At 42.2% G+C, this 18,778-nt stretch overlaps 1 protein-coding gene and 1 non-coding gene across 2 annotated transcripts in view; both read right to left on the bottom strand.

Annotated features, from left to right (window-relative positions):
* LOC145416882 (RING finger protein 145-like) overlaps positions 1-18,778 on the bottom strand; it is a 150,607-nt gene that overhangs the window by 35,004 nt on the left and 96,825 nt on the right. The window contains exon 3 of the mRNA XM_080285748.1: positions 16,268-16,443. Coding sequence (XP_080141874.1) covers positions 16,268-16,443 — 176 coding nt within the window. The remainder of the gene's footprint in view (positions 1-16,267; positions 16,444-18,778) is intronic.
* On the bottom strand, positions 7,413-7,533 carry LOC145417056 (5S ribosomal RNA). Its single transcript, XR_013900400.1, has one exon. It is a non-coding gene; the product is annotated as a 5S ribosomal RNA (ribosomal RNA).

Here is an 18,778-nt window from a genome sequence, read left to right as displayed (position 1 = left end):
CAGTGACAGATAACAGCAAAACAACACATTTGGGGGGGTCTAGGGAGCAAAATACGGAGTAGTTTAAATATACGCGATTTCGCACCTAACACGGCATGGTAGGAACGAAACCCACGTGTTCCGTGTGAGTTACCTGTACTTGGAAAAGACAAGCTCGTAGGCTTACCCCTGTGTCCTTACCCCCCTTATAATCCCCCGTTTCCCCTCCTTTGTCACTAGACCTCAAGGTATGTACTCTAGGCCCACTAGGTCAGTTCCTTTGTGTTACTATTGTGATGAAGAGGTCACGTTGTCCGCCCGGGTCAAAGATATCTGACCCTGCATGCCCTTCAACTTCATGTGAATCACAAGAGCCCCCTGATGACCCAGCACGTCTTTCAACATCACATGGGTTACCTAAGCCTCCTTGTACGCCAGTTGCCCCCCCCCAAAAAAGCCACCAAGAATAATAAGCACGCCTGAGGCTGTTGCACTGGTTACTGCATCGTCTGATGAATATTCGGCAGAAGAGGAGGAAGAGGAAGAGGAAACTGAGGAGGTAGGACTTGCAGGAAGTCTGTCTGGCATTGAAGCACTTGGAGAAACTTCTAGTAGTGATTCCAGTGGCAGTGAAGATGGCCAGGCAACACCTGTTCAATTCCAATGTGGTGAACGTAGGCAGCGTGCTCGCCATCCTGCACCTGTGTATAATTGGACTGACGGGGATAACTTCGTGCCCCATATGTATGATTTGCATGAGTGAAGTGGTCTAGATGACACATGTAACATTACTGAGGATTCTACATTCCTGGATTATTTCCAACTGTTCTTTGATGCAGCGATAATGGACCTCATTGTTAGTGAAACCAACAACTACTTCACATTCACAGATGGATTCACAAGGCTCTCCCAATTCTCACGTGCACATAGATGGAAGGACACATCTGTAGATGAGTTGTATGTCTTCCTGGCACTGACTATGCTTATGCCTCTGGTCAGGAAACATGCAATAAAGGATTACTGGAAGAAGGATTCTCTTACGTATCTACCTGTTTTTGGCAGGTACTTATCACGAGACAGATACATGCTGCCTCTGCAATACCTTCATTTTGCAGACAATATGTCAAAAGATCGAAGTGATTCACTCTGCAAGATTCGTCTAGTTTTGGAGGCAGTAAAGAGTAATATCGCGAAATACTTCCATCCATTCCAAAAGCTGGTCATAGATGAAAGCCTGATACTCTTCAAGGGTCGTTTGAGCTTTCGTCAGTTTATTCCTAGTAAGGCCCACCGCTTTGGAATAAAATTGTTTGTCTTGTGTGACTGTGAAACAGGTATTGTGCTGGACTTTATAGTGTATACTGGAGCAACAACAGTTATACCAGCAAGAGACTCACTAGGAGTGTCAGGTGCAGTTATCAGGAAATTGATGAATAAGTACCTGGGTAAGAACCATTTGTTATACAGACAGGTGGTATACCAGCCCAGCTCTCTCTAAATTTCTTCATAACAATAAGACTGGCTCTCGTGGCACTGTGGGGCAGAAGAGGAAGGGGATGCCACAGTTTCCTCGTCTTGTCCGTGGCCAAGTTGACAAAAAAAAAGAGCGAAGAAATGCTTGCAGTGAAGTGGACTGATAAGCAGGATGTCTATCTCCTTACCACTTTCCATAAAGGTGAAATGGCTGATAGTGGCAAGGTGGACTCCAGGACTCAAACCCATATCATGAAGCCTGACATTGTTATGGACTACACCAAAAACATGCGGTTGATAGACTAAGCAGACATGCAAATTGGAAACGTGGAATGTCTGAGGAAGTCACTGAAGTGGTACTGCAAGCTTTTCCTCCACTTAGTAGATCTGTGTGTCCTGAATGCATACAACTTCTATCTCATCAAGATAGGTGAGAAGCCGACCCTCAAAGATTTTGTACATGACCTGGTGTATGAAATGCTGACAAAGTATGGCTCAACTACTTCTGCGTATCGTAGCCGCCCTGCTGCTGATAACGGTCACCAGCCAGACATGTTGGAATGCCGAGAATATATGTCTAGGGATTACCTGGCAGAAATCCCTCCAACTAGAACAGGTAAAAAGGGAATCCAGTAGAGTGTTGTGTGTGCAAATACAACTCGACGTGCCAAGAAACGAGTCAGAAGCAAGTGGAAGTGTGCCGAATGTGATGTTGCTCTGTGTGTTGGTGCCTGTATGAGGGACTTCCACAGCCTTGGAGTGTACTAAAGCAAAATAAGGGCAAATTAAAATAAATTAGTAGTAACTAGTAAGTAAGTGATAGTTCTATAAGGATTTTTTAACTATTTAGTTTGTTGTTTGTAAGGAAAACATCTCAAGAATCATTCACAAATCATGTGAGATATAATGTACATATATGAGTGCACTGTTTTTATGGAAAAACATGGAAACAAACAATGCAATCATGTCGCCTACGCACCAAGAAATCACCTACCCACCGAGGCAGCAATACTCACGACGCTACCACACACCACTTACTATGCAACTTCCCATCATTTTTGCAGCACTTGTATGGTGAGTAGAGCTCTAATGATTTATAGGCAGATGTGTATTACTTCCTTGTGCATGAATATCCTATTTTTTTCTGCATTTGCAAACCTTGACTTTTTTCCAAAAAATGCGTCTCTCAAACGTGACATTGGGACCTATTTGAGACCTGAAAGGGTTAATGTTTACCGTGAAAGCACAAAAACACGTTACTCACGGCTTGACTGTACTATTTCCAATAGGCTTGCTGCAGGTCAAAATATGTCCCCCTCCCCCCTTTTATATTTCAGTCTCAGGGGTGGTATATCCTTTATCAATTATTTCTTGAAGTTGGAGTGGCCCTGGTGAGAGAGGATAGTGTTTGGAAACTCCCTGTACTGTTCTTTGCAGATGATACTGTGTTGTTGAGTGAAGACGAAGGGGAGCTGCAAGGCTTGGTGGATGAGTTTGGGAAAGTGTGTAAGAAATGGAATCTAAAGGTGAATGTAGGGAAGAGTAAAGTGATGGTCTTTGAGACAGGTGAAGTCAGTGAATGTACAGCAAGGTTGGATGGTGAGGAATTGGAAAATGTGAGTACGTTTAAGTACTTGGGTAGTGTGATGAGTAAGGATGGAGGTTTGGAGGGTGAAATGCTTGAAAGGGTACAGCAGGGAAGAAAGGTTGCTGGTTCTTTGAAAGCAGTGATAAGAAACAGGGAAGTGAGCATGGAAGTGAAAAAGTTACTACATGACAGTATTGTGATACCAACTCTAACGTATGGAAGTGAAGCTTGGACGTTGTTGGAAGGACACAAGTCAAGAGTGAGAGCAGTGGAAATGAGTTATTTAAGAGGAGCCTGTGGTGTCACATGGAGAGACAGGCTGACGAATGAGGATATAAAGGAGCGTTGTGGTGTGGATGTGGATGTGATAGGAAGCGTTATGAGGAACACACTGAAGTGGTTTGGCCATGTGGAGAGGATGGAGGGTGAAAGACTGACGAAGAGAGTGTATGTGAGTGAGGTGGAGGGGGAAAGAGGGAAGGGGAGGCCGAGGATGAGATGGAGGGATGGGGTGGAGAGGTATATGAGAGAGGGGGGTGTGAGTTGGGAGCAGGGCAGTGGAATGGCGGGGGACAGGGCGACTTGGAGGCGATTTGTTTGTGGCCACCCCAAACGGGATTGAGGCGTCTGGCAATAGATAGATAGATAGACAGACATTTACATACAGTAATGTAGCCTTCCTACATTTATGGATAGGCTTGAAATGCTTTTCATAGTTCACCACAAATGAACTCAAGTGGTGCCAAGATCCATCTAAACTGGTTTTCTGTGACTGGGGAATTATCTGTTTCCGAAACTTTCATTTTTTTTTTTTCTAACTCCACACAATATCTCTTAATTCCTTGAAACAGATGATGTCTCATTCCTACTATCTCCAGAGAATTTTATTAAATTTCATGTAGCTCTCTCAGACTGAAAAGGTTAAAGAATGCTTTAATTAATCCCTCTGGCTCAGAAACTCTCCCCTACTCTGAATAAAATATGTTCGTTTGTTCATTCATTTTTGAAGGCTCCAATATGCTTGCATGCGTCAGCCTTGGTCACCTAATGGAGGCTCTCTATGCTGTTCGATCTCTAGCAGCTTCCCTATTCAGTCCCTTATCCCTCAGGTCACACTCACTGACCTCGTCTCAGATCTTTTTTGGTCTACCTCTCGCAACCCTACCCCTAACATTAACACTATAGCATATCCCGGTTTAACAATGCAAATGGTTCAGTAAAAACCCATTGCTAGGCAGGGTATTGTATCTCGGAGTAGATTATCATTATCATGTAAAGTATAGGGATGCATTTTTGAGCCTTAAGGTTTCCCCCCCAACCAAGACTTAAACCCACCCAAAAAAAAAAAAAAAAAAAAAAAAAAAAAAAAAAAAATTAAAGCCAATCTAAATGGCCTTACAGCTGTAAAAGAAGCTAACCTAAGCCTAAAACCAGTGCCCGTCTCACTAGTACATAATCAAGGTCACTGGAGAATGCAATCTCCGACTCGTATTCAAACTTGGTAGAGAAGCAGCAGCATCATTGTATACAATCCCACCATGAGACGGTCCCAGGACAATTAAATAAACATCTGTTATGCATAATAATAATGTATCAATGACGCAGAATCGTCCAACATAAGAACTATTGTGACAGAGAAGCACTGATATTTTTGACGGGGAATTCTCATGACAGGAAATGCGACGGATGATGCGATTGGGATAGCCTTTTCAATGGCCCATCTTTATATCGTTTTAGTTACTATTCTGGTTGCTTCGCTTCTTTGTTTTCTTCTCTCTTACTTTCCAACATTATTTTAGAAATTCCTTTGTATTTTCAAAGCATTTTCCTTGAACAGCCTGAATGTAAACACATGATTTATTAATCGATGATGCAATCGGGATAGCATTTTCAATGGCTCCTATTTATGTCATTCCAGTTGCTGTTCTGGTTGCTGAGCTCCTTTAGTTTTTTCTCTCTTATTTTCCAACATTTATTTAGAAATTCCTTTGTATTTTAAAACATTTTCCCTTGAACAGCCTGAGTGTAAACACATAATTTATCGACCTATGATGCGACTGGGATGGCCTTTTCAACGGCCCCTCTTTATGTCTATCTATCTATCTATTGCCAGACGCCTCAATCCCGTTTGGGGTGGCCACAAACAAATCGCCTCCAAGTCGCCCTGTCCCCCGCCATTTCACTGCCCTGCTCCCAACTCATACCCCCCTCTCTCATATACCTCTCCACCCCATCCCTCCATCTCATCCTCGGCCTCCCCCTCCCTCTTCCCCCCTCCACCTCACTCACATACACTCTCTTCGTCAGTCTTTCACCCTCCATCCTCTCCACATGGCCAAACCACCTCAGTGTGTTCCTCATAACGCTTCCTATCACATCCACATCCACACCATTCATCAGCCTGTCTCTCCACGTGACTCCACAGGCTCCTCTCAAATAACTCATTTCCACTGCTCTCACTCTTGACTTGTGTCCTTCCAACAATGTCCAAGCTTCACTTCCGTATGTTAGAGTTGGTATCACAATACTGTCATGTAGTAACTTTTTCACTTCCATGCTCACTTCCCTGTTTCTTATCACTGTTTTCAAAGAACCAGCAACCTTTCTTCCCTGCTGTACCCTTTCAAGCACTTCACCCTCCAAACCTCCATCCTTACTCATCACACTACCCAAGTACTTAAACGTACTCACATTTTCCAATTCCTCACCACCCAACCTCGCTGTACATTCACTAACTTCACCTCTCTCAAAGACCATCACTTTACTCTTCCCTACATTCACCTTTAGATTCCGTTTCTTACACACTCTCTCAAACTCATCCACCAAGCCTTGCAGCTCCCCTTCGTCTTCACTCAACAACACAGTATCATCTGCAAAGAACAGTACAGGGAGTTTCCAAACACTATCCTCTCTCACCAGGGCCACTCCAACATCCACTACCCTACCTTGTACCTCTTTTATTACCCCATCCATGTACAGATTGAACAACCATGGAGACATGACACATCCCTGTTTCAAACCAACCGTCAAAGAGAAAAATTCACTTAGTTCACCATCCACACGCACTGCAGCCTTCGCACCATCGTACATACTCTTCACAGCATTCAACAACTTCCCATCTACTCCATATATTCTTAACACTTTCCACAATCCTTGTCTATCCACCCTGTCATATGCTTTCTCCAAATCCATGAAAGCCGCATACAACTTCTTTCCCTTCTCTAGAAACTTTTCCACTAAAGATCTAAGAATGAATATCTGATCTACACAACTTCTTCCCTTCCTAAAGCCTCCCTGTTCTTCTCCAACTAATTTCTCTGTTCTATCTCTAACTCTGTCTATAAGTATCCTACCATACACTTTTCCTATTATACTAAGAAGACAAATGCCCCTATGATTACCACACACTTCTTTTTCCCCTTTTCCTTTGTACAAGGGAATAATTATACCTGACTTCCAATCCTCCGGGACTCTACCTTCCTCCCAGGCCAATCTGCACATCCTCCACATCCATTCTACTACTATCTCTCCCCCATGCTTCAGCATTTCACCACACACTCCATCAATTCCTGGGGCTTTCCCCGATTTAACTTTCTTCATTGCTTCCACAACTTCTGTCTTATTGATTTCTTCCTGTCTTCTCACCTCCCTCCTTCTCCCAGCCATTCCCCAGCCACTTATACTCGCATTACTTCCATCCTCTACGTTCAACAATTCCTTAAAGTGTTCTCTCCATCTGCTCACTTTTTCTCCCTTCTCCACTAGTAATCTACCATTTTTATCTTTCACTCCCCTGCTAACTTCACTTCCACCCTGTCTTACTCTTTTCACTTCTCTCCAGAACATTTTCTTACAGTCCCTCCACTTTACACTCAAATTCCTGCCAAATTCCTCATCCACTCTCTTCTTACTCTCTCTTACTAATCTTTTCACCTCTCTCTTTCTTTCTACATATAACTCTCTCTTCCGCCTCTCAACTTCTTCCACGCCCCTACTTCTCATCCATTCATTGTATGCTTTCTTCTTTTGTGCCACAGCCTGTTTCACCTCTTCAGTCCACCATGCTGTTCCTTGCACCCCCCTCCATCTTCTCTTCCTTCCACACACCACATCACATGCTGCACATATTTCTTCTGTAAATTTCTTACACACACCTTCCACGTCACCCATCTGCTCCAATTCATATTTGCCCAATCATTCCTCCACTTCTCTCTTATACTCTGCCTTTTTCTCATTTACGTATAATAAATAAATAAATAATAGCCAGACGCCATGTATCCCAAACGGGGTGGCCAAGGCTTAGAGTTAATTGTTTTACAGAGAGGGGCACTAATCCTCCACCAACCCCACTTGACACGTAGGGAGAACGTTATGCCAACAGAAATTCTGATGTTCCCAGGCGGTCACCCATCCAAGTACTAACCAGACCCAACGTTGCTTAACTTCGCTGATCGGACGGGAAGCGGTGTACTCAACGCGGTATGGCCGTTGGCCGTCATTTTGGTAAATGTTCTGGTTGCTAAGCTCCTTCATTTTCTTCTCTCTTATTTTCCAACATTTATTTAGAAATTCCATTGTATTTTCAAAGCGTTTTTCCCTGAACATCCCGAATGAAAACACATGATTTATCTATGTCACAGTTTTCATCAATGCATAAAATATTTACTCTTTAAGGTTTTCATAATTATTAATATTTATTAAAAATTATTATTATGTATTCCATGATAGGTTAGTTGTTCAATGGTCAAAAACAAAATATTCTTTGTTGTATCGCCTAGTTGTCCACACTGTTTTGTACCTCATCTGATGGGTGAGAATCCGTACCACAAATGACACTGTTCACTCCATCTACGACTAGAACACATTAATCTAAGTCTAAAAACAGTTTATAAATCAATCTAAACAAAATTCAAGTCTAAAATATCATTAAAATCAGTAAAAAAAAAAAAAAAAAATCGTGAAACCAGGGATAGGCCTACAACAGGGTGGTATTTCTACTCCCATCACTATTCCGGGGTATCACATCTAGGGGTATGGTAAATCGGGGTTTTTATTACCCCCCATCCTCACTACATGTCCAAACAATCTCAATCTACCTCTCCTTATCACAACACCAATACATTCTAGTCCCATCCTACCTCTCAACTAAAAAAAATAATTAATAAATAAATAAAAATAAAAATAAATAAAATGAATATTATCAAAGCGAATCCATTCATCCATCCATCATCCAATCCTATATCGCTCCACAGAGGAGCGAAGGAACCTGGTGCTAGGCAAGTTGGTCCTGACATTTAAGATGAGACTGACTTGCCTCACTCATCCCCGTGTGGCATTACGTGAGCAATAAACCTCAGCCACCCCTTGGATATGAACCAACACAGGTTCAATCCAATTGGAGCACCTTAATTACACACTAAACCACCAGGTGCCACAATTTGGTTATATGGTTACCACCCTGCATTGTAAATGGTTTCCTAGTGTACAGGAAACCAATTGGCTCGTCACTCAGTGTACAGTCGCCCATAGGCAGAAGCAAGAGGAAAAAATGAAGGAAGGAAAGACAGAAGAGGAGAGAGGTTATTTTAAGCTGTACACTACTAAGAGTTTATTGCCGATGACTCAATATAAATGAGCAGAATTTTTGCAAGTCTTTGATCTGCTGGAACCATGCAATGAAATATATTTAACATGTACTGTACAGAGCATATGCTTCATTTATGCAAATATTATTCAGTATCATGGTAATTCATCCTTTACTTAATCAAAGAGGAAACAGTATTTCCAAACAGCTGATTATTTCTATTCAAATAAAAAAAGGAGGGGAGGCTGCTTCCTTACACCTTATACCAATAAACATGTTTGTTTATAGCCATCAGCTGAGCTGCCAGCATTCACATTCTGAAGTTGGGTAGAATCCTCTCCAAACCCAGTATAAACCTGTACAATACTGTGACTGGATGCGTGAGTTACAACAGACATGCAATTTAAGTAAGGGGCTTACAATGGATTGGATATACTGTCACATAAATAAGTTTTGGGTATGGCCTGAAATGAGTGTCAGGTGCACAGTGTGTGTACAACAGATTGTACAGTACCATAGAACAACATCTTATCATGCTTATTACAATACACAAGGGTGTTTTTCTATGTCTGAACAGTAAGGTTATAGGGTTTTATACAGAGTTAGACCCCCACCGGGTGGGTATTATGTCAATTTCCATCAGTACATCACCTTCAAACACCCCTCTGGCCACTACACATCTGATAATTGGGAGTTTACTGTATACCTTTTTCACCTAATTATTACTATCACTGTATGATTCTCCTAGGCTTAACAAAAGACCTCTCATTTTAAAAGGATTAATAAAGACTGACTGTGGTAGTCAATACTGATAGGGCTTTAATGGTGAATAAATGAGAGTGGTCCATTCAACTGGACTGAGTTTAGTTAGTTTCACCTATTCTCTACTTTTTTTCTCCTACCTTACCCCATCCTTGAGTGGTAAAAGAGGTAGCTATGGATGATGATGGTGATGTTGATGATGATGACTGTATCAGATGGGGACACAAACCTCCCTCTCAGTACACAGTAGCAGGTGCTTGTGAGAAGACCTGTGTTTAATGAAATATCCTTTTTACAAATACTACTTCCCAAATACAGCTAGGTCTTGATATAAGATTGTTCGTTATGCGATATATCAAGAGAATGATGAATCCCTGTACTTGATTCTGATTCCCCTCATATACCCACTTTCAAGATTCACACAAGATACGTACAAGCTGTATTACAGAATCTTTCAGTAGACAAAGCTACTGGTAAAGATAAAATTCCTTCAATAGTACTTAAAAACTGCTCCCCAGTGTTGGCTCCTGTACTGGCAAAATTTTTCCACTTATGCATCTGTACCTCAAGTTTTCCAGCTTCTGTGAAAGAAGCAAATATCCACCCTGTTCCTGAAAAGAGGGCCACCTCTGATCCCTCAAACTATAGACCAATCGCTATAACCTCCGTTCTCGGTAAAGTATTTGAGACATTAATAAACAAACATATAGTCAAGCACCCAGAAATCAATAATTTCATCAATGATCGGCAGTATGGGTTTAGACAAGAACATTCAACTGTAGACATTCTTTACCTTCTTACCCATTAGATTAACAAAACAATAGACCAATATGGTCAAACACACACAATAGCACTTGATGTTTCAAAAGCATTTGACAGTATATGGCACCGGGCCTTATTGTCTAAGATGTCACACTATGGTCTTGCATCACTGGTTCCTCTAACTTCTTCTTACCTTCATAATAGAAAAATATGGGACATGGTAGCTGGAATTTATTCCCAGTTTCATCCATATAAATGACCTCCTATCTGTCACTCACAACCTAATACACTCTGAAGCTGATGACTCGACACTTCACAGTTCTTTCATATTTAGTACCTCCTTTACCCAATCTGATATTATAAATTCCCAAGTAAACACAGCAATTTCAATGAACCAGGAACTTTCTAAAATTAGTCAATGGGGACAAACAAATCTGTTCTCATTTAATGCTCTTAAAACTAAATACTGTACATTAATTTCTCCAACGGAAAGAATCCCTCAGACTCCCACAGAATTTTAAATGATGTCAATATTCCCATATCCACTACAACTGATATCCTAGGTGTCACACTAAACACCAACCTAAGCTGGACAGCTTATGTTAAATCTCTTGCTAAAAATGCTTCTAAAAAATTCGGACTTCTGCACAGAGTTCGTGAATTCTTCACTGACGAGCAGTTGGCCACAACATACAAAAGTCATGTGCATTCTCAGATTGAATATTGTTCACCATTGTGGAGTGGATGTGGAGCAGTTGCAATGGGGCAGTTGGGCAAAATTCAAAATAAAGCCATTAGATTAATCAATAATCCTGCCATTAAGCAGGACCTTCCTCCATTATCAGTATGTAGAGATGTTACTTCTTTAGCATTATTTTACTGATATTTTTACTGTAAGCGCTCTGACGAACTTGCTTCAATTGTGCCTCCCTTTCACATTTTCTTCCAAAGTACTCAGGCAGCTGGAAGCGCCCATGAATTCACACTCTCTCCCCTGCAATGCAGAACCTCTGCTTATCAAGATTCATTTATCCCTACAACTACTACTCTCTGGAATACACTTCCTGGGAGTTGCTTCTCACAGACATTTAATCTACTTTTATTTAAAACTGGTTGTTATAAATATTTTATGAATGAAGGATGCCTGTAAGCACCTGAACTTTTTTTTTTTTTCCTTTGTTTTTCCTTCTGCCATTTGTTGTCTTAAAAAAAACAAAAAAACTAAAAGTTACAATCACTTTCACAATAACAATATAGAAATTCTATCTATCTATCTATCTATTGCCAGACGCAATAATCCTGTAAGGGGTGGCCATTTGATTTCGAGTTATTTGTTTTACAGGGAGGAGCATTAACCCTCCACCAACCCACTTACTGACACATAGGGAGCACGTATGTTTTGGTTATATGGTTACCACCCAGCGTTGTAAATGGTTTCTTGGCTTACAGGAAACCATTTGGTTTGTCACTCAACGTAAAGCCACCTGTAAAGGAAAGAAAAGCAATAAGAAGTGACAAGAAAGATGGGAGAAACAGGAAGAGAGGAGGGTAGGCATAGAAAAAGAACAACAAAGGTTAAGGAAGAAGTAGGCAGCACTACATCAAGTGAGTGGATGATGGTCGCTACCACCTACCACCGATATAGAAATTCGCTTATAAAATAATCCCTCGATAATCCCGATGTCCATTATCCAAATGATCCATTCAATCTACCTGTATGAAACAGTTATACATACAGTAATCCCTCCACTATCCAACGTAATAGAGCCAAAGTCATGTCCAGAAAGTGGTCCTGTCCGGATAGTGGGCAATAGTCTCCTGGACTTGTACTTATGGACCCTCACTCAGAAAAACACCTATACAACTCCCTCTGGACATGCATAGCACCTATTTAAGACCCAAATCACACCAATAAGGGACATAAAAGACTGAAATAAATGCAAAAGAACCATAAAGTGAGGTTTTTGAGGTAGGTTTATACAATATTATACATTCTGGGTACTTACAAGTCCCTGGCTCCTGGACTGGTAGTTATGGACCCTAACCTAGCCTAACTCAGAAAAACACCTCCCTACTGCACATGCATAGCACTTAAGACACTACATATTCACACCAATAAGGGACATAAAAGAGTGAAATGAGGTGTTTGAGGTAAGTATAGTATGGAAAATACAGTACAGTATGGTATGACACATTCTGCCTACTTACAGCAAGTCCACGGCCATCTCGATGAATAACCGCCTCCTCTCAGACTCTGACAGTAAGAAGGATTTCCTGAAGCACTTGCAGTACACTGTTCATGAAGTCTTCCACTGAACTTAGTCATTCGCACTCAGAAGTCCATTCTCTTCACACTCCGCACTCTTGTCTTACTTATGCTCCACTGTAACTTAACAAGTGTTGCACTCTGCACTTTAAGTCTTTTCACTCATAAAACCAATTTCAAAACAAATCACAAGTTTATTTACATTAAATTTTGTCCAAAAATTGTTTACCTTTTTACTCAAATTTCTAATTTCTTAACAATACTGTATGCACTGTTTTTCTTTCACTGCACAACACTAAATTCCCGTGTGGTCTACTGGAGAAGTTCTTGCTGTTTAATCACTGTCAGAGTCTGAGAGTATCGCTGGGAGGTGACCTAGGGGTGCGTCTTTGGGTCATGGTGATGGCGTACCCACTGCAGACGACTCAGAAGATAGACGCAAACTCACGTCGAGCGGTGACTCCACCATGGCTGATGTGCTGGGCTGTGGCTCGGAGCATGAGGGCCTGTCTTGGGGAGGCAACGGAGTGAAGCCTGGGCTGGGCACAGCAGGGGTCACGGGCCTGAAAAAGCTGTCAATTGTTGATTGACGCAAGGAATGACAATTCTGATGATTAATGATGCGCTGCCTGAAAGCATGCACTTCCTCCGCAAGTCCCAAGGGCCCCATCTCCCTCAGGTAGTCCAGAACGAACTCTAGGTGTTCCCGGAGTGCGCTCAGCTTGGGGATGGCTGGAGTTGTGTCATGCTAAGAGGAGTCCGCATCATCGTCGCCGTCCTCGTCGGAAGCTTCAAGCTGGGTACTGACACCTGCAACTGAAGATGCAATCTTGATATCAGACCGGGTCTGATACCAAGGATCACCCTCGTCGTCATCCAACCACTCACACACTTCTTCCACATCAACATCGTCGCCGTGCGCACGTAGACATACATGGAAGTCATCCATGTCGAAACCTAGGAAATTGTACTCCACATCCGTTCCGAGAAGCAGACGAGACCAACCATTTTCTAGAGTCTTGACAGGGATTTCCTTCCACGCACTGGCCCAGTTGTAAATGGCAGACTTGATGTTGTAGCGGCGAAGGTTTTCCAAAGTCCGCTGGCCTCGCATATCCCGTCCCTCCCTGCGCTCATCCTCGTCCTCGAGAACAACCATCACCTCATCTAGGAACTTCTGTCGGTATAGGCGCTTCGTTGCCACGATCACTCCTTGGTCCATTGGTTGGATGAGAGCAGTAGTATTAGGTGGCAGAAACATGCACCTAATGCAGCCATTCTCAGCCACCAAGTCCTTGTCGCATGGGTGGGCAGGTGCATTGTTTGTCGAGGAGAAGGAGGGCCTTTACCTGGTCGTGTGGGATTCCCAGTTTCTCCGTCTGGTAATGGATGACCTCCTTGACAAAATGGTGGTGGAACCAGTCTTTGAAGATCTGGGCTGTGAACCATGCCTTCAAGGAATGGTACCAGACGACAGGGAGGACATCCATCACCCCACGAAGACACCGAGGCTGATTTGCACGGCCAACAATAACGGGCTTAAGCCGGTGCATGCCGTTAGCATTGGCACAACACAAAGCTGATATCCGTTGCTTGGAGAGCTTGCGGCCAGGTACACGCTTCTCCATCTCCTTGGCTAGAGTGTTCGTAGGCAAAGAGCGATAGAATAAACCAGTTTCAACAGCGTTGTAGACTTGACTGAGAGTGAGGCCCTCCCTATCGATCAAGCCCTTCACCTTGTGCCGAAACTTCTCTACTCCATCCTCGTTGGCGTCCAAAGCTTCGCCATGAGACTTATGGTTGGTAAGGCCATGTCGTAACTTGAATGTGAAGAGCCAACCCTCGGATGCCTTGAAGTCTAGGGCGTCATGACGCCTTGCGAACTTCTCAGCAGAAGCCTTCAGCTCCGTACCACGTACCATCACACCAGCAGCATGTTGCTGTCGATACCAAATCAACGTGGAGTGGTCGACTTCAGCAAACTTGGGAGTAAACATCATCTTCCTTTCCACGTTGTGTTTGCTTTTCGACGAGAAGTCAGCCGTGTACTGCATGAGTTTGTCTCGGGATCTCTTAATATCAAACAAAGTAGATTGGGCCAGGTTGAACTCACGGAGGATGCGTGACGAAGACCATCCCGCATCTACTTTCTCCAATATCTCCCGCTTCCTCCCCAGAGTCAGAACCACTCTCTTCCTCTTCTCAGGCGGTGGGGCCATCATCACACACAAGAAGGAGAGGCACGAGAGCAGCAGGAGTGCCTGCAGCAGGTAAGGCACCACCACAAAAACGAGCACGTGGGCAGCCATGACGACGAGCGTTCACTCACGACAAGAGACAGGCAGAAAGTGGGGAGGATGCAGGGGCACTCTTGCAGACGTCGGAGGACTGACGCACCACAACAAAGCTGTCTCGCGCCGCGCATGCCAAGTTCAAATTACGGATGGGAAAAAATCTTCTTTTTTTTTCAATTTTTTTTGCGGTTTTCGGACCATTTTGGGAAAATTGGATCCTAGGACGATTATGTCCGGTAAGTAAGGATGTCCGGAAAGTGGGCTTCCGGAAAGTAGAGGGATTACTGTACTTTTTTCCATATTATCCGGACAAAATGCTTGTATCCGGGTGGAAATTATGGCCGCACAAACGTTTCTCGCCTGCCTGGGTGGCAACAGCCAGGTGGCGCCATGATGATAGGCTGGGTAATTCACTCAGCATCCGTTAGAGACTCCCTCAGTCGTTCCCAGTTCCCGCCCAACAACCGTATAGTGAACAGTTCCTCTCGGACTGTTGTTATGGCAAGGCATGAGGTGGCTTTTGTGGTTGTTCCGTACCTGCTTCAGGCCTTGCTATTCCTTGCATGCCTCTTCCTAGGGTGTGTAATGATGCTCCTCCACCAGGGAAATGGAAGAGGGTAGTGCTCTGGAGAAGAAGCGGGAGATCCTGGGTAAGACTGATGCAGGATGGTCTTAAAGAGTATGATCCTGCAGTGGTGATTGCTTATCTGTGGTTGATGGGTCTGCTTGACCATGGTAATTGCTTGGCTGTGATTCATAGATCTGCTTGACCAGACAGAGTATTTTTAAACAACAGGAACAATTGTTGTTCAATGTACTGTAGTGGCCTTTTACGATGGCTATCAAAGTTAGGTTATGTACGAAGTGGGGTCAGGGGAGAAGTCCACTGTCCAGACGGATCCACTTTCTGGTCACGCCATTGGCTCTATTACATCAGATAATCAGGGGATTACTGCAATTATGGTGGTTGCGAACGACAATCCCATGCATACACGTGCCTCTCATGCATACAGATAGTCACATGTTTGAGCAAAATTGGCCATCCAGTGTTTACATTCCTTATGATCATCTCTCTTTCATTTTGTATCATAATCCCATAAGGGGTGGTCATCTGCCTTTGAGTTACTGGTAGTTGTTTTACGTGGGAGGGGGGGTCACTAACCCTCTACCACCCCACTTGTTGATGCATAGGGAACACATGTGGGTTAGTTATATTGTTACCACCCAATGTTATACATGGTTTCCTGGCTTAAAGGAAACCATTAGGCTTGTCACTCAATGTAAAGCTACCTGAAAAGGAAAGGAGAGTAATAAAAAGTGACAGGAATGATGGGAGAAACTGGAGGAGGGAGGGTAGACACAAAAAATGAATGATAAAGGTGAAGGGAGAAGTGGGCAGTACTACAACACGTGAGCAGAACATGGTCACCACCACCTACCACAGATAATGATGATAATATTGCATTACCTACCACAGATAATGATGATGATGATAATGCATTTCGCAAACACCTTTTAACAAAATGAACAGAAAGCCTTCAATACATGGGCATTATTACCTGAAATGATATAGTGCCATAGTCAGGCCACTGGTTGGCAAGGTGTTTCTCTCCCTCAATGTAATAGTTTGAGAAGGTGTCAGCAGCAGCCAAGACAGCAATGGTCAGGTAATGCATGTACAAACTCACGAGTTGTTCCAGAGGCAGCAGAAGGACTAACACACCCTGGATCACAGCTGGAAGATAAAAATGATACACAATTATCATCATCTTCATTATCTTAATCCTCACCTTTTTCCCACTAAATCCCTAGAATATGAAAGAAATTCTTTTTTTTTGTTTACACTTATTGCAATTACATAATTTTGTTCAAATTAAAAAATGACTCTGGTACTGAAGGGGTTTATTAAGGTAAGGTGTAATGAAGTTGAACAGTTACAATATTTCAATACATGGGAAAGTATGGGGAATGAACATGCTTATGCATCTCATTCAATTTCAGTACAGATTATGTATACAATTATATATATATATATATATATATATATATATATATATATATATAGACCTCTAGAAATATATATATAAATATATAGATATATATATATATATATATATATATATATATAAAAGTTAATAATCATCTTCCTTTTTTATCTTTTTTTCCCAAGGAAAGCTAAACCCGAGACTATTGTAGTCCAGAAATACAATACAGTATCTGAAGGTAAATGACTGCCCTACACTCCAGGTTGCATTACATGAACATGCAACTCCAATCACTTCTTGGTGAATTAGAACTGGTGCAAATGCTACTTGACCTTCACCCCAACTGGCACTTTAAACCACTAACCCACTTGCTATGTCTCTTTCCTTCCCATCTGTCATTGCCTTTATCACCAAGAAGAACTGCTCTGATACCATCTAACCTCCTCAATACAGTGATGCCCTTTTGTAGTTTAACCCCTTCACTCCAATGACATGGTGATGGAAATGGACACCTTCACCTGGTGGCACTGATATAATCGCACAGTTGAGCTGCCTGGTTATACAAACGTCTCCCAACCCCCTCCCTATCCCCCAAAAGGATGGACTGTGGAAGAAGGAAAACTCTTGCCTGCTGTCTACTGAGTTCACATTCAGATGAGTCTGGGGGCTGCAGTTACTACCTCTACTCCAACAACATATTTTTATTTAACTGCAGGGGCTAAATACAGCCTTCATAAGGTCGTTCAGTATGAGAGTTCTTTCCTAGGTTGCATAAATATCATCTGAAGGTTACAAGAATGAAATAAATACAAATCATCAGATTGAAGGGGTTAATCTTGCTGAGGACTGTCCCTTGTGGAGATGGAGTTACTGCAAACTATATCTAAGCCCTCCATTTCAAAAAGTTTCCCTTAAACTGGGTTTAATCATCTGGTGGTGCTAACCCTTTCAATCTCATTATGTATACAGTAAACTCTCCATTATTCGTTGTCGCAATATCTGGCAAAATTATGCACAAGTATTCGGTGCAAAAATGGAACATAATCGGCATTTCTATGCAATATTCGGCATCGAGGTGCATCAACTGGCTTGTACTTGGTAGAATCTTGCACCGTATTACTGTACTGTATCATTATTATATTTTATGCTTAATTTTCATCTTTTACTCATAGGAAAGTTTTTAGGATAGAGGGTTGTGACGGACAGTAACGCAATGTCTGGCTTGATGCCGAATATTGAGCTGATGTGGGGTACTATGTAATATCCAGTGTTTCGCTTTATTCAGAGTAAAGCTTGGCCGAATTACGCTGCATAACTGAGAGTTTACTGTATTTAATATTATTCTTGCTACCATCTGATGATATAATTCAAGTTTACAGAGACCTCCAGTAGTAAAGGTGTTAAAGAAGGCTATATCTAACCACTTCAATTAGAGATGTCTCTTCTAAGCTAACTACAACTGCATGAAAGAAGCATGAATACAACTGAAAATATGACATGAAGGTGATGCAGTTAAGAATATAATAAAAATAATTAAAAAACAAAGCATGAAGATAATGAGTGAAATAGAAAATGTTATCACAGTGAAGAGGTCAAAAAAAAAAAAAAAAAAAAAAAAAAAAAAAACAGTCATATGTCTCCGTTAATCACAAATTATCTAATCTCAGGAAACACGTCAGCCATAGTGAAGTCTGACGTAGACAAAACTGATATAATGAAGTGGTACTGGGTATGAGGTAGGTAAGGACATCTTGTGTGGTGTAGTTGTTGTTATTGTTGCTGTTTCTGCTGGTATGGTGCTACTACTCTACGTAAACTGGTGGCTAGGGTGGGGCACCAACATCTGTACAGTGTTGCCACATTTTCCATACCCGTGATGCCTCTCTCTCTCTCTCTCTCTCTCCTGGGGAGAGATGTGTGTCACCCTGGGGAATTTTGTTTCTTTTATGAGTGACTGTTATAAACTTGTGCTTTCATTTCTTTATTTTGTTTTTATTATATCTATCTATCTATCTATCTATCTATAGCCCGACGCCCTAATCCCGCAAAAGGGTGGCTGCAGACAAAACGCCTCCAAGTCGCTCT

This window comes from Coenobita brevimanus, chromosome 108 (assembly GCF_032717465.1).
Source record: "Coenobita brevimanus isolate Jiangsu-jjx chromosome 108, ASM3271746v2, whole genome shotgun sequence".
NCBI classification, from domain to species: Eukaryota; Metazoa; Arthropoda; class Malacostraca; order Decapoda; family Coenobitidae; genus Coenobita; species Coenobita brevimanus.
Note: the sequence above shows the minus strand (reverse complement) of the source record. Positions and strands in the feature narration are given on the sequence as shown.